Source organism: Danio rerio, chromosome 1, assembly GCF_052040795.2.
Source record: "Danio rerio strain M-AB ecotype USA chromosome 1, GRCz13ab, whole genome shotgun sequence".
NCBI lineage: Eukaryota > Metazoa > Chordata > Actinopteri > Cypriniformes > Danionidae > Danio > Danio rerio.
The window spans coordinates 27,708,615-27,726,426 of record NC_141021.1 but is presented as its reverse complement, the minus strand read 5'-3'; the positions used below and the strand labels follow the sequence as shown (position 1 = coordinate 27,726,426).

At 36.9% G+C, this 17,812-nt stretch overlaps 1 protein-coding gene across 1 annotated transcript in view; it reads left to right on the top strand.

Annotated features, from left to right (window-relative positions):
• The first annotated feature begins 422 nt into the window (after nt 1-422).
• cxxc4 (CXXC finger 4) overlaps nt 423-17,812 on the top strand; it is a 61,106-nt gene continuing 43,716 nt past the window's right edge. Inside the window, exons 1-2 of the mRNA XM_087237241.1 lie at nt 423-654; nt 1,875-2,813. Of these exons, the coding sequence (XP_087093367.1) occupies nt 1,989-2,813 (825 nt within the window). The 5' untranslated portion in view covers nt 423-654; nt 1,875-1,988. The remainder of the gene's footprint in view (nt 655-1,874; nt 2,814-17,812) is intronic.

The following is a 17,812-nucleotide window of genomic DNA, read 5'->3' as shown; positions in this document are numbered from 1 at the left end:
TAGTTTACAGAGTCATTGAATAAATAATAATTTTAAAAAACTGTTTATTTGTTTTTATTGACACCTGAAGCACGTTACATGACAATTTTCAGACATGAGGTGATTCCCTTTTTATTTTTGTTTGCTTATTTTTTTATTTACAGCAGTAATTTGCTACTTTACAGGTTTAGAGAGAAACCCAGTTATGATAACATTTTGCGTCGCAGCTTTTAAATACACTTAGTCCTGTAATTAGTTATAAGCTACTTACATGTAATCTCCGAGACTATAATGTAAAGAGTTAGCAAACAGACAGCGACAGAAAGCACGCTGTTTCCCGGTGGAGATTGATGATCATCCCCCTCCCCAGAGCTCCTGGTGTTTCTATAGTAATTTCCAGCCAATGATCAGTTGGTGTCCACACATCCCCATCCTCCTCACCTCAGCACCAATCAGCCACACACAGCGACAGGAGACACCTCACCTCCAGTCATCGCTCCACGGACAACAGGCTCAACCCGGACGCCATCGCAAACAAATACCTTTCCGTCTACTTTTCTTCACGTGTAGAATGGCGTTTTGTGCGTAAAGATGGTGTTTTTGTGGTGATCCCTCGGCGTGTGTTTATTGTGCATTCATCGCAGTAATGTGCTGCCCTGGTGTCTGGATTGTCTGGTAGGTGATGCTCTTTCATTTTTTTCTTCTCTCGCTTAGCGATAGTGGCGCATGCTTTCTGAATGTCCACTGTTTTATTATTTATTTCGGGTGGTTTTGAAGGCGCCAGAGTGATTAAATCCCATTATGCAATTTGATCTAAATGTCTCCGGCTGCAATCGACGGCACAGTTGTCTACTCTCGACCTCTTTCTTTCTCCCCTGAGTGTCGGATATTTCTAATTTCCTGAACTTTGTTTACTGCTTTCAAATCGACGCTTAATGGCACATTTGAGCTACTTGTGAACCAAAAACTAATCGATTATTATAATAGAAGATTAATCATTTGCGTCATTAATACAATACCTGTTGGTTTATTGTTACAAAAACTTCACGTTCTCGTAAGTGTAAAATTATATCTGTTACTCAGTTTTGATCTGTTTGCTTTTAATCAGGAAGTTATAAAGCAGTGTGAGCCTCTTAAACAAACTTAATAAAGAACATTACTGGCTTCATGTGAGGTCTCAGATGATTAATGACAGGGTCTTGAATATGAATGGGTATCCAGTGTTGTCTCTCAGGTGGAGATGTACTATTAAATTCAAAACCAGCTGTTCACAATGCTTTGAATTTCTGTAGTCTTCTTGCAGTGAGTGAGAGAGCCTAGTGAAAGGTAATGTAAGTAGAGGAAGATGTGTCTAATGGGCTTTTATCTGTGGCAACAAAACCCAGCCAGACTGGGAGATCGGAAATGGATCCCCCACACATACTCCAGTTGTCAACGATAGAGGCTTGCTTGGTGTGTGCCTCACAAAGCATCATTGGATCATTGGTTAAATCTTAATATGTGATTCATTTTTCCACATATTTTCATAAGCATGATATGAGACTATGTTTATATAGAAGATATTTTGGCAAACAAAACTTTTTTGTTATGCTATTTAATAATATGCCACTTCATTTTTCACAATTGGTCCTATAGAATCTTATGGTTAAAAAGTACTCAATGTTTTACCATTTCTTCTTTCTGTGCTGACAAAATATATTATGGTTTTTATTTAGTAATATAATTCAAAATATAGTGCTAGAGCTACAAGAATTTCCACTTTGATGACAAAAGGATAAAGACATTAAATTGACAGTTTAAATACAAGTAATGCAATTTTCCTAGATTTAAGTCACTTGGAAGTTTCACAGCAAATGTTTGTCACTTGTATGCATAATTTTGTTCTCTTGTTTTAGTGGAGAGGATAAACCCAGGATGGTAATGTGTTGTGTCTAACAAGCTTCACCTTCAAAAGAACAACTGGCACCCTTCACCAAAAAAATTTTGTGAGTGCTTGAAACTTAACAGTCATGTCTAATCTCAACAATGCACTTTGCATTGAAAGCGGCCAGAGCACCGACGTGTCACTCTTGCAAAAGGATAATCTTCAGGATGGTGGATTAAGCCAGCTGTTGGATTACAATGCAGAAATGGAAAGATACAGGTCATTTGCAAACTTTTACAAAACCAATGGAGCATTTCCACAGACTGCTAAGATTGCCCGCATAACGACACCAATTTTTCCCAGCGCCAGAATTGGCGTGTCCCCTTGGAACTGTGATAACGGCATGCTCTGGGGAAGGAAATCAGCAGCAATAAACCCTAATAGGACCAGCATGCATAGAAACGACTCCCAAAGGCCGGGGAAACCTGGCGTGCCGCCAGAGACGCTGCAAATGGCAAATAATAATTTCCTCTCTAGCTTATCCCCTGAACACTGCAGACCTTTAGCAGGAGAATGCATGAACAAGCTGAAATGCGGTGCTGCTGAAGCAGAGATAATGAATCTCCCGGAACGTGTTGGAACTTTTTCCGCTATTCCGGCTTTAGGGGGCATCTCATTACCTCCCGGGGTCATCGTCATGACAGCCCTTCACTCCCCCGCAGCCTCAGCAGCCGTTACAGACAGTGCGTTTCAAATTGCCAATCTGGCAGACTGCCCACAGAATAATTCCTCCGCATCCAGCGGAAACCCAGCGAAAAAGAAAAGGAAAAGGTGTGGGGTCTGTGCGCCCTGCAGGAGGCTAATCAACTGTGGAGTGTGCAGCAGTTGTCGGAACCGTAAGACGGGCCACCAGATCTGCAAGTTTCGGAAATGCGAGGAGCTAAAAAAGAAGCCTGGCTCATCACTAGAGGTGAGACGACGGCTCAGACACCACACTCCCCCCCCCCTCCCTCCTTCCCTTCGTGCACTCAAAAGCATTAACCTTTCCTTCTAGTCACGTTTCTAAGCCCTTGAAAATTGTTTCCATGCCCACCCATGCCTGAACATCCCCCCGGCTTCTCAAATCTGCCTACCCGCCTAGCCTAATTGGCAGTAATTAGGGGTGTTTGTGCGGAGCGCAAGCTGAGCTTGGCTCAGACACCCCTAATTGCTGCCAGTCAGGCTGGGGCTGGAACGCATCCGAACAACCCAGGGCTTGGCTCTGCTCCAAGCTGAGCTGGGAAATGGTTTTCAGCAGAGAGCCATCCTTCTCTGCACTTGGTCATTTTAACCAATTATAGAAACTGTCTCCTGACGAGGCTAGTCGATCTCCCCCACAATGAGAGCAATAGGGAAAATTCCTGCTGCTCCTCTGTTATCACGCTTGGGATATGGAAAGTCTGGATTTTCTTCCTGATGTCGTTATACACTGCAAAGGAAATAACAAAAACAATTCTTTCCAACATTCTTATTATTTAGGATAATATTACTCATGACATGAAAGTTCACCAAATTGTTATATTTTCAAGGGCTTTGATAATTGATATTTTTTAGGTTTAAAGAAAATGCTATATTTTGGGTGCATTGGTGAATAAATACAGGATTTAGTTTACACATGGTATAAACATTCATTTCTGTTAATTTGAAGTTGACAGCTCAAAATACAAGCAGAAAGAGGTTGCAGTGCAGCATCATCTGATCTCACTAATTACACAAAGGGATGCAAAAAAACACAATGTAGCTCAATGTATTCTAGTGCATTTTGGACGTCAACAAGTGACCAATGTGTCCACAGTGCATGTAAACAAAGGTTTAAAAATTGCACATTGACTTGTATGTCTGACATCCACATGACCTTCTCTTTAGCAGAATACTGTAGTAAAAGTGACTGCAGGAAATGCATTCAAAAGGCATGTTAATTACAGGTGTAAACAAGACCTAAAGTAAAGGTTCGGTCAGTAAAGTAAAGTTCGGTCCTGCATCCAATGTTAAACAAAAAACAAAACTGCCTGCCTTTAGATTTAGGATCACTTAGATCTTGATTACCTGGTATATGGTGTTAAGTTAGAACTGGAGTGAAACTTTACAGGACTGTGACGCTCCAGGACCCAACTTGGCCACTCCTGGCCTAAAGCATATTCACATAAGTACTTATATATTACAAAATTAATTTTGCACGTAGTTCACCAGTCAACTGAGAGCTTTGAATCATAATGTATGTTAATTTTTTCATTAGCGTGTTTCTTTTTAGTGTTTATGCAGCTAGGTTAAAGATGTGTGTTTTAATTCCATGTTAGTTAATTACCCTGAATGTACAGGCCAAGCTGCTAAACACAGATTAGCAGCTGTTGGTGTGGTTGGCATGAGTGAAAGGTGTGTCTATTATTTGATTTTAAAAGTTAGTTTTAAATTACAGCCTTCTGTCCCAGTGCTGTCAGGGAATAATTGTGATCTTAAAACCGGTTTGAAAACATGTCCTTGTCTTTGTTGTTCTATTGATATGTTTAATGTTTTGTTTAATATTTTCAAATTTAGTAACTTTTATCCTGCAGTAAGTTGTCTTTTTGGGATTGTGGAATACAGTTTTGAGGTCAGAAGCACAAACTCCATAAGTGCAAATTGTAATGAAGTTGTTTCATTTAGTCTAGATAAACTTATACAGAGAAGATTTCTATGCTAAAGAGCTAATAGTGACCTTGTTTAAATTGTACTTCACAGATTATATCCTACAATTGTGTGTGTGTGTGTGTGTGTGTGTGTGCGTGCGTGCGTGCGTGCGTGCGTGCGTGCGTGCGTGCGTGTGTGTGTGTGTGTATATATATATATATATTGAGATTTCAGATGCAAAAGCCGCTAAACGACACTTCCGTCAAAAATTAGGTAATGGCATTGAGGAAATGCTTTTAGGCACATAGTACATGTTCACCAAATTTAATTGCTTCAAATTATCCAAATCCCAGCGTCAGCTCTTTTAGAAACAACAATTTGTTGGCAAAGCCTCTAAACGCCACTTGCCCTTGAAAGCAAAAGAAGCTCTATCTTGAGAACCAATCAGAAGGCACGAATCGAATCATATGTTTTCAATGTAACAGCTCGCTGAAATGTCGGCTTTTATGAGGAGAGTGTTTTATTCTACTTTCGTTTTAGATTTTAAAAGATGGAGTTTGATTAATTGCTTGAGCCTCTCTGACTGTCACTGAATGGCAAATTAATTCATCCCTTACCTCAAAACTCTGCATTGTAAGAAAAAGAAAACACAGTCAGAAGTGTAACATGCACACTCAACATTTTTTTTTTTTTTGCGCAGTAACGCTACTTTAAATGAGTCAGATTTACTATACAGAAACTCCATTTTACAAAACACATAGTTAAGATGCCGTTCTTCTATTCTGCATGGATGCCATGAGGATAAACAAGAGACGAAAAAGAGATCAAGACCTTGAGTATGGTGAGAATGAATGGATGACAGTTTTTAAGTGTCTGAGAGACAACCCCTTTTTGCTCAGTAGACCCACCTAGTGTTTTATATGCTATTGTAAGCTATTTTAAAATATAATGTATAAAACTATACATTATTTATATTACTTCATATTACTTATATGCCTGATAAACTTTTATATTAATGGACAATGTACAAATATTAATGTTTCACAACGTTTTTACACACATTTAAATGTAACAAGCTTGGTTCACAGCATTTACAATGTTTACAATGCTCTACTTCCATTAAATCTAAATCCCAAATATCTGAAACGACAACAGATTGTAAAGATTTAATTAATGTTACTGATTAATGCACTTACTTGACAGATTTCATTCATTTATTTTCCTTCTGCTTAGGCGTAGTTTATCAGGGATTAACACAGCCGAATGAACCACTTACCTGTACTTGACAGATTTATGTGTTTTTAACTTCAGATGGTTTATGTAATGTTTTATGTTTGGTAAAATAATTTCTAATTGCATCTTTTGTGATTTTTCAGCTCTTGTTACAATAGGTGGATTTAGAGGTTTTTGCAAAAAAAAAAGCACAAGTAGATTTAGCTGGTTTTGACGAAAAAGAAAATTGACCTTGTTAACAACCAAAGAATTGTCTAAAGTGACATTTAAAAAAAAATTACTAGCTAATAACCTTTATTTATTATTATCTATTATTAGGTTGATATCAGAACTCAATGTCAGGCTGACCTCAATGTCTAACCTAAAATCCACCAAATATCAACGTCTAATGATGTTACAGCTTGACATTGCTGTGGACATAACCATTATGACGTCTATCAGGCGTTGGATTTTTTTTTTTATACCTGACGAATAAATGTCAGTATTTGACATCAACATGATGTTGGTTTAAGATGGCAGCACGACATTGTATTTTGGTCACTTTTCAACACAACCTAAAATCAACCAATTAACAACGTTATTTGAGATCAAAAGTACTTTAGGGTTGGGCGATATTGGAAAAAAACCTAGATTGCAATAATTTGATTTTCTGCTATTTATCTTGTGAGATTTCACAAGATAACATAATTAATAATGTTAGAGGGATGGGGATGATTTTGTAGTGTGTAAAATATAGTAAGCAAATTACCAGCAGAGACACAGGAAACAGGTACAGAAATAAAAGAATCAAATGTACAGTAAAGCTGTATATACTTCAGTGGGTAAATAATTCAGTACAATCATGTGCTTAAATGCTTTAAACGTGCTTAAAATATTTACATGGGCCTAAAAACACAAGCATTTGATCAACTTTCACTTCATTATGAATAAACTAAACTGACTAAATGACTATTGCGTATTCACACATTGAGATATTGTTACTAAAATTGAATATTGTGCAGCCCCACTGTATACTGTAAAATCACTTGCAAGACATCATGTCATATAACCATAGGAAATACCTGATCAAATGAATAATGTTAAGGTGTTTTCTGTGATCTTCTGAATGCTCAATGCACTCTTTTTGTTGTATTCTTTGTGTGATGGAATGTAGGATGATCTGAGTTTGCAGTAAGACTGATTTGCATCCTCAACCCACACACAGCTCCTTCATTAATTTATATTGAGCAAACATGTGTAATGACCAGTATAGGAAAACCATATGCCTGTGCAGATAGTCTGCAAACACATATAGGCTAAAACACTTTTTTTCAATTAATAATGGACTTGCTTCCAATACACAACATAGAAACACACACCGACTCAAAGCCAGACAAGCACACACACATATATGTAGACCCAGCTGATTGCACCTTTTGCTGCTAATAAATGATAAACTCCCAGTAAGCAGCTGGATGTTGCTGTCAGTGTTTTGCACCTGGGAATCACCCTGAACTAATTATATCTTAAGCGGCAGTGGAAAATGCAAATTAGAATTTTACTTACACCCCTGAAATCGGAGAGCCAATTTAATCTAATACCGCCTTTAATTTAGCGCGCTAATGCAAGACCCCGGAGGATTACCCCGTGTCACTGCTCTGCTGTTCTCTCTTTCTCAGTCTCTCGCTCTCTCTCTCTCTGCCTCACACACCAGAATGGATTAGTCTAGCAGAGTCATCTTATCTTTCCTAACGCTTCCTGAGCTTGCTTTGGGTCCAGTAATGCTCCAGGTTAGTCAGACAGTTTGAGGATTGGTTCTCTGGTAGATTTTGTTTTGTTGAAGATGTTGATCGAGATGAAGTGTGCATACATAAACTAGGATTTATATAGCCAAGGGACTGGTTTCTCTGTTATTTACAGTAATAAGTCACATATAATGTATGTTAAAGGTGTCATGACATGGATATTTATTTATTTTTTTTGTTGTTACTTGAGACTCGCTTATGATGGTAATAATGTTTGTGTGCGCAGGTATGTGATAAAAAAATTAAACAAAATATATATTTATGGGGAAAATAACTATGTTCATCCTTTTGATCTGAATCTGAATCTCATTCTAAAATGTTCCATTGTTTTTTATGGATTATTGGATTTATTATAAAATTATATATTTCAATAAATGTACACTTTCATACAGAGGAAATAGTATGAAGTAGGGCTGCACGTGTCCAAATTAAGGTTATCGCGATGATAGCATATGCAATACACGTCTAGCAAATTAAATTCATTTTATGCTTTGATTGTTTATCTAATGTTGATCAATCAGGTGGGGCCTTTCATTATCCCTGCATTCCCAGTAGTTGCTGTTCTGGTTTTAGCTGAAGCGGCCCAAAGGTGAACCCAGAGCTGAAAATAGATACTAATGGCGAGAGTCAGGGCAAGAGAGGAAATGGAAAACAGCCAATCAGAGTCAGAATATCTGTTGAGGTTTTTACTCATGCCGAGATCAGACTGCATGACTTTCAAAGTAGTCGTGTCACAGATGTTTTCACACTGCATAACTATCTGGGCTAGCGTTTTGTCAATGCTTTGTTTACACTGCTAGATAGATCGGTGACAGGGGCTTTCACATTGCATGACTTTACAATAGGAAGAATCGCCAACAACTTCGTTCAAACTATGTCTCACAACCAAAAACATGTAGTACATCTTTTGTTATTAACTACATAACGAGAAAGAAGCCTTTAATGGGGTTGAAAATGTGCTCAAATGGGTTTGAAGGGAAATAGCAAATTCTCCTCAACTTTCTTTTTTGACCTGGTTGTGATATTGCTCACATGACACGTCAAACAGATATGGGTGCTCCTGCCAAATTTCCACTAGTTTTTCCTCCAATTCTTGGGTCCAAATAAACTAAAAATGAGCGCTTTTAACTTCTCCCCCAGCCTCCCGCTGGCCTGACTACTGCTCTCTCATTGGTTGTAGGCACTTGCTGATATTATTTTCAGTCAAAACTCATTTCACACGGCATGATTTGAATCGCCGACAACTCCACATATTCAGCATGCCAAATATCTCACAGGCATCGGCGGCTCATCGGCAATTTTTCAGATCTTGTCTTTCACACTGTGAGATTGTCACACGTGAACGACCACCGATTTGCTTGTGATTTCAGGCTTTTGTCGACAATTTCTCAAAACCTGTCGGAGAGTCAAAATTGGGGCTAAAATCATGCAGTCTGAACTCGGCATCATTTATAGCTTTTGAATTTTTGCACCTTGTCGTTTTTTTTATTTAGTTTTTTATTAGAATTAATTAGATCTGCAAAAACATCTTTTATATCTTCATTGTAATATCATTAGATAGATAATTCTTTTTTTTTAAAGCTAATAAAAATAGCATTTATTTAGGGAAACGTTTTATTATAAGGATCCTCGTTATCGCAATACTCAACAGCTATATCACATATATTTCCAATATTGTGCAGCCCTAGTATGAAGGCTTCTTCACTAATGCATCAGTAAGTGTTTTGACAACATCATTCATTTACAGTAAAACATCATTTACAGTTTGTAAAATTGTTTACTTACAGTTTGAGTGAGGCTGCTGTTAGATCCTGTACAGTTGACTGACTGATTCTTCTTTAATCTTCCAATGGGATCTGGAACATAATTTTAATTAAACAATCCACTCATTTGAAATCTACGTACTAGATGCAAATGAGCTGTTTAGCACACACATGTAAACATTAGACACCTAAACCTAAGCCTTTTCACTTTTTAGTTTGTACTCTTTGTCAGTAAATTCAAGCATGTGAAGAATATCAGAAACTGAAGGCTCATGTGTATACAGTTATAATCAGTTGTTTGATTATGACGTGGTGTAGCACTCACATCCGATATGGCCAAGTGTTAACCATTAAGCATCTGAATGCCAGTGTGCAGTGCCTATTGTGAAAATTTTGAATGGAAGTCTCAATGCTATGCAAATTCATAGTTAAAGTAAATTATTATCCCCCTCTTTAATTTTTTTTTCTTTTTTTAAATATTTCCCAAATGATGTTATACAGAGCAAGGAAATTTTCACAGTATGTCTGATATTATTTTTTCTTCTGGAGAAAGTCTTATTTGTTTTATTTGGCTAGAATAAAAGTGGTTTTTAATTTTTTAAAAGCATTTTAAGGACAAAATTATTAGCCCCTTTAAGCTATATTTGTTTAAGTTTTCTACAGAACAAACCATCGCTATACAATGACTTGCCTAATTACCCTAAGCTGCCCTGTTAACCTAATTATCCTAGTTAAGCCTTTAAATGTCAATTTAAGCTTTATAAAAGTCTCTTGAAAAATATCTAGTAAAATATTATTTTTTGTCATCATGACAAAGATTAAATAAATCAGTTATTTAAAATGAGTTATTAAAACTATTATGTTTTGAAATGTGTTGATTTAATCTTCTCTCTATTAAACAGAAATTTGGAGAGAAAAAAATAAACGGGGCTAATTATTCAAGGGGGTAATTATTCTGACTTCAACTGTATGCATCCTTGTAACATAACATGCTGCATGAAATGCAAACTTTTGCAGCTTGTTTAAATGTTTCAAGGACATTTTAAACTTGCTTGCATGATGCTTTTAAAGACCTCTTTTATGTCAAAAGAAATTAGATTGTCTATGTTAAGACCATTTGAAGACATTTTCAGTCACTGTAAAAACAGCACTGTTGTGTAGTGTAAAATGTAAGCAAAAATTGCTTAGTTTTTTAAAATTATAATGCATCAGGAGAGATTTAGTACTACAGCAGTGCTTTTCACCTCAGTGATTATAAGAGGTTCCGCTGCTTAAATGCTGCATAAATTATTGAATTTTTGCTCGAGGAAATTAAGTGCACGATAAAGTATTTTGTTTCTTCTGTGAAAAGGGCTATTTTTAGCTATAAAACATTTTACTTGAGCTGAGAAGTAACTTGCGAGAATACTACAATATAAATATAGAATGTAATCTATGATCTGTTTCTACAATGTAAAAACGCTGGGTTTCACACAATTCCTTTATGTTGTCCAAATACAAATTGATTAAATTAACTTCATCATTTTTACTAATTAAAGTGGATTGAAGATAAAACAATTAAGTTGTCCCAAAAACTTGTGTTCTTTCAACACATTTTAAGTAGTTTGAACAAGCAGAAAAATATTTTTGAGTGTAATATGACACTGTATTTGTGTAAGTGAATGACGTATAAAATTATAGCAACATTTACTCAGTCTCATATTATTTGAAACTTACATGACTTTCTTTCTTTGAATAATAATATAGATATTTATAGAACATATGCTGATTAAGGCGATGCAATGGCACTTTGGGTATCGCTGTTGTTTCACACCAAGAAGGTCACTGGTTCGAGCCTCAGCTGGGTCAGTTGGCATTTCCGTGTGGAGTTTACATGTTCTTCCTGTGTTCGATTGGGTTTCTTCTGGGTTCTCCAGTTTCCCCTACAAGTCCAAAGACATGCGGTACAGGTAAATTGAGTAAACTAAATAGTCCATAGTGTATGTGCGTGAATGAGTGTTTCCCAGTGATGGGTTGCGGCTGGAATAGCATTAGCTGTGTAAAACATATGCTGGATAAGTTGGCAGTTCATTCCGCTGTGGGGACCCCAGAATAATAAAGGGACTATGCCAAAAAGAAAATGAGTGAATGGATGAATTAATGCTAATTAAGATATTCTCAGTGTTTTTTTTTTTTTCTTTGTCTAAACTGGTTAAAAATTCTTTTTAAAATATCTATAAAATATATATTTTACAGAAGACTGAGATATATACAAGTCTGAGCTGACATGAGGTTGCAAATGATTAGTATACTTTTAATTTTTTTGTGATTCTCAATTCTCAAGTGCAATATATATGTATGATGTTGTCGAACCAAGAGCACCAAAGCACTTACCCTTTAAAAGTAATTCACAAGATTCAGACTCTTAAATTTGATAGTCTTCCCCTTAACCAATATTAGAATAGTTTTTTCTTATAAAAAAAAAAATATTGTTTTCATTAAACCAATGGATTAAGAGCAAACTAATCGTACAAGCTCGGCCTGTGCCCTTCCCTGTGACGCCTGCTTGTCCTGTGACCTGGCTTGATTTAACATCCCCAGTTCAGTGGGGAAAGCAACTCATTATCACTGGCCTTTTATAGGATGGAGAGGGTGGCGGATCAGTGGAGGATGGTCAGGGTGAAAGTCTAGGTGCTGGGAACGTTAATGTGTGGCCCTTTAAATTTTAAACAGTTGACAGTAAATTATTGATGGCAGGCTCTGGCTGAGAAGTTAAATGGTTCCCCATCATTGCAGTGACCTGTTTGAAAATATGTGAGAAAAGTCAACACAGATGGGGTCTTGGGATTTACATGGAAGACCATAAACGATATAACAACATGCCATGCTTTTTCAAATGCATTTCAGTAATATTTACAGATTCTGTTAGATGTACACTCTAACAAATAAACAAATAAAATTACTTTGGACAAATGCTAAATTGTTTAAATTGCAATTATATCAAGATACTGCAGGCATATATATATATTTTTTCATGCTCCTCAGTTTAGAGATAGAGGTTTTTTGGCTTTTCATGAAGTGTTTTTTTTGTCTGTCTAATGGAAAGAATAAATCCAAAATCTATTTTAAAATTTTTATTTTAAAGCATTTGATAAATTTTTGGTTGTTAATATTAATAACAATACTTCAGCTGTAAACGAGCATAACCCAATATTTATTCATTTGTAAACTTTGAAATTCTTTTTTTTTTTTCACATGAAAACTTTTCTTTATTTAATTTGCCATCACTTTAATGTTGAAATTGACAATACTTAAAATCATGCTTTGAATTCACTAACCGTGAGCTGCACTGAACTGCTTAAATCACTGGATAATGAACACAAGTCGGTAAACTCGCTATCAAAGAGAAATTGTCGGCAGCATTCTGTGGAACATTGACATCTTATATTTTTAAAGGGTTAGTTCACACAAAAATCACAATTCTGTTATTAATTACTTCACCATCATATCGTTTCATATAGTTTATCTTCAGAACACAAATTAAGATATTTTTAGAGTCATCTTACTGTTCATATACAGCAGCGGTCACGTGATGTTCTATGTCCAGAAAAGCAACCAAAACCATCAAAACATTCCATCACGTTCAGTATGGTATGTTGTCTCTAAAGCGGTGGGGTGGTTTGCTTTACATAAACTAGAAGTCAGTGGCTCCTAAAGGCAGTGTGTTTAGTTGTCTTATTCACTCACTATAAACTATATAACTGCGAATAAAGATTTCTGACACAGCATTAACGTAATTTTTAATGTAGGGATTGGGTTTCAAATTCTAAAGACCATTTGGTTGGACAGATTATGCATCTACGACTCAGGAAACCATCTGAATAGTTTTGTTTTAAATAACAGCCTAATGTGCGTATTCAGCTAATGTTACTTCTAACTGTCATACTGTATGCACGCTGCAGAGAGGCGCTGAGCAACATATTTAGTGTGTGACCAGCTTTAGAAGACTGGAACCTCAGGTTTAAGTCTGCACTTATACTGTATCTCATCTCAAAGAGACAAGCAATACTGACATTTAGCTTACAATCCTTGCACAACGTACAGTTTTATCTGTTATTGCTCTCTTTTGGTAGTACCCAATTTAAATTTTGGAGATTTTGTAAACCAGATTTTGTAAACAAGACCTATAGGCTATTTAGCGGGAATGGTTGGGTCAGGTAGAAAATTATTCTAAACGTGCAGCGGGTGAACAAAGACTGAGTATACAGTGGGAGTGGTCTGGTGCGGAATAAAACCTGGCAGGAACGGGACTAAAAAATCAGTCTCGCACAGACCTCTACTTCACACTGGGCTGTGTATTTATATTTTTTTCCTTTATTGTCTGATGAGCTCAGGTGATGAAAAAATGTCATGCACTTTGTGATTATTGATACAAAGAAAGCATGGAAAGCCTAATCTTTACTGTGTGTCTGATAATTCAGAAAGGTTCTAGCTGATCGCACATGGTAATTGTGCAAAATATAATTGAATGGGTGTTGTGGAATAGGAACCTTAATGATTCTGTATGTTTTGCTTGCTGAGGCTATATATACAGCATGTAACGGGATCTTCTGATTTTGTGTCTTGCTGTTGTTTCTTGAGAGGATCATCCTATGTGACCATAAAACCAGTCCTTGTCAATTTCTGTAATGAGTTATGGCTTCTTAACACATAATTGTCTGTTTTTTTTCTTATCTCTTAAAGCATACATCAATTAAACTGACGTTATTGGATTCAGCCCCAACAATTTTTTACGCTGTTTGTGGGTTGCATGGCAATGTAACCGGCTGCCTCAAAATCTTTCCCTTCCTCAGTCTGTGGTTTACCACTGTGTTGCTGTGACTTTGACAGAGATATGTTGTGGTGTGATGGCTTTGGCTGCCGTGTGTTTATGCTCAGCACTTCAGGTCTTGCTTTTAACCATGGTGAAAAAGAGCTATGTATTATTATAATATAGTACTTTTTATTTTTTTAGGTTTTTTTATTTTTTTTAGGTTTTTTAGGACAGTTAATACAAAAGTGGTTGTAAAGTGGTTGGTAGCTAATTCACTACAAAATGAATTTTCATTTATTCACGTTTGTGTCTTTTAAAATAAATGTATTTATCTTTGAAAGACAAATGAAAATGTTTTAAATTATATTTTAGAGATTTCTTTCTGTTGAGTGTCTATTGCTCTAATCTCTAACAATTTAAAAGTTTATTCACATTATATTCAAGTCAAACAAGCATGGCTGAGCTCACACTGTTTGCTTGTTAGATACATGAATTAAAGCCTTCATTAAACTTTAAAAGCTTGGATTAAACTGGTAAATTTATATGAATTTTTTGTGTCTTTATAAAACATATTGAAACATTACAATTTTCTGGAGATCAGACTTTCAGTAAAGTGAAAAAAAAGTCTTGAATAAAAAAATCTTTATTTGTCATCCAAAGATTAGCTCCTACTATAATGCATAATTCCCTTTTATCAGAGCAAAAATTTGAGACATATGTAATTTGATCACTGCATTATAACAGCACAACTATGGGTTTCTATCCCAGGAAATACAATACAATGCATAGCTGAAATGTGTTCCTTGAAGAGACAGTGAATTCTGTTCCAAAGCCTCTGACAGATGCTAAAAGTTTAGCTTTTGTGAGTTGAAATATAAAAATTGTGGTAATGGTTCTAAATGAACCTGCATTTGATAAGTAATTCCAGCATTTTGATTAGTAATGCTTCCTGCTGGAAGTAGAAGAAGATGGGTACACTGTGGTCATAAAGGGATGGACATGGTCAGCAACAATACTCAGGTTGGCTGTGGCGTTGACACGGTACTAATGGGCCCAAAGTGTGCCAAGAAAATATCCCACACACAATTACACCAGCACTACCAGCCTAAAGCGTTGATGCAAGGCAGGATAGATCCATACTTTCATGCTAACGCCAAATTCTGACCCTACCATCCGAATGTTGCAGCAGAAATCAAAACTCATCAGACCAGGCAACATTTTTCCAATCTTCTATTGTCCTACTTAGGTGAGCCTTTGTGAATTGTAGGCTCAGTTTCCTGTTCTTAGCTGACAGGAGTGGCACCCGGTGTGGTCTTCTGCTGCTGTAGCCCATCCGCCTCAAGGTTCGACATGTTGTGTTCAGAGATGCTCTTCTGCATACCTCGGTTGTAACAAGTGGTTATTTGAGTTACTGTTGTCTTTCTATCAGCTGGAACCAGTCTGGCCATTCTCCTCTGACCTCTGGCATCAACAAGGCATTTGTACCCACAGAACTGCCTCTCACTGGATATTTTCCCTTTTTATGGCACCAACAACCATGCCACATTCAAAGTCACTTAAATCATCTTTCTTCCCCATTCTGATGCTCGGTTTGAACTGCCGTAGACCATCTTGACCATGTCTACATGCCTAAATGCATTGCGTTGCTGCCATGTGATTGGCTGATTAGAAATTTGCGTTAAGGAGCAGTTAGACAGGTAGACATGGTGTGTCATACTAACTCTAGGACCATTTTAAGAGTTCGCCCTTAGCTGATGATTGATTATGGAGCTTGTTTTGGCATGCTGTCCCGGGAGAGAGCGCTGAACTTGTGAGATCCTTGAGCCCGGGGCTCCCTCCCGTTGCAGGGCGAGAAGGGAGTCTGAGTTCAGTTAGGTCTCAAGAACTCCCCTGCTTAATAATGTTGGAAGTAGATTAATGCTATGAAGTGTCTTTGCTGTCAATTTAGATTTGTCAGTTTACTTATGTTACATGTTTTTGGCCTGTGGGAGGAAACCGGAGAGCCCGATGAAAACCCACGCAAACACGAGGAGAACATGCAAACGCCGCACAGAAATGCCGACCTGGCCAGGAAGTGTCCGAGCCGGTGACATTCTTTGCTGTGCGGCCTTGGTGCTAACCACTAGGCCTCCGTGCTGCCCTGACAAGTAAATAGGAGGAGTAGGGGTGGAAGGGGGGATTCTTCAAGACGAAGATGGCTGAAGTAAGATACTCTGTGTATATTCATACTCTGGGTATATTCAGACGACTCCTTAACCAGTGTAAATACATTTACATTTACATTTAGTCATTCAGCAGACGCTTTTATCCAAAGTGACTTCCTTGTCCTCATTTGTAAGTCGCTTTGGATAAAAGCGTCTGCTAAATGACTAAATGTAAATGTAAATGACGTATTTACAGTGGTTAAGGAGTCGTCTGATTGGAAATCAGTGTTAGCTAATGTGGACCAGGTGCTATCAATCATAAGCACGTGCTCCTCTCGAAATTAGTTTATAAATAAACTTCACTTAGTATATATTTTATGAAAATTAAACTAAATATTTAAATTAATTAAAAATAATTTAGTTTAGTACTATAAGAGTCATTCTTTTTGACAACACAGACTTGTTCATTTGTATTGCCTATTTAGTTTAGTTAGTAATGCCTACATCACAACAATGCTTTAAAAATAATTTAGGCAATTCACCAAAATACTTAATTTTGTGAAAATCACAGTGATAGAGACCAGCAACAATTGTAGCACAAAGACAGATTACAACATCTCTGAAGATTACACCAGTCAAAAATGAGTAGAAGGTGTGGAAGGACACCGCTAGTTTCTCACAGACATCACTAGTCTATCACCCTGTTCTGCTATAATCCTGGTCTTATGCAGGATCTTCAATGACTGTAGTCATTTTCTTAGCCATAACTTTGCTACCAAGGAATTTCCAGAGATTTTAAGTCAGGTTTAGGTCAGAACTCAAGGCTGACCATTTCACTTAAATTAATGATCATATTTTCACTGCTACAATCTACTATGATTACAGTGTTTTCTTAAAATGTTAACATTTTTAACATACATTGGATTTTTTATATTGTAATTTTTATATTTGGCAGCATGTGCTTTAGTTTGTTTGTTGTTGTCATATACTGGGGTAGATTATATTCATTTATTCCTTTTCCATCGGCTTCGTCCCTTATTTAAAAAGGGTCACCACAGCGGAATGAACCGCCAACTTATCCAGCATATGTTTTACACAGCAGATGCCCCTCCAGCCACTACCCAGTACTGGGAAACACCTATTCACATGCTAACATTCGTACATACATAAACTACGGCCAATTTAGTTTATCCGATTTAACTATGACGCATGTCTTTGGACTGTGGGGGCCCAACTGGCCCAGCCAGGACTCAAACTAGTGACCTTCTTGCTCTGATTGCTCTGACAGTGCTAACCACTGAGCCACTGTGCCGCTTGAAAGATTAAACATTTTATTATATTTACTTTTTTGCACCCTTTTTTTTATTATAAGTAGCCAAATGGCATCTTTTGGAATAATTTTCCTTCATAATAAACATGCGTCAATCAGTTTTTAATAATTGAGACATTATAATTACAGGACAAGTATAAGGAGGAGTTAATACTTTTACTGGAGAAACATTTTATTAAGGTACTTTGTCCAGCACCGGTATTGACTCTGTCATGTGGCCATTTAAGAGGCCCAACTCCTGCTACAGAAAATGGAAGTTCATACCGCATGCTGAATG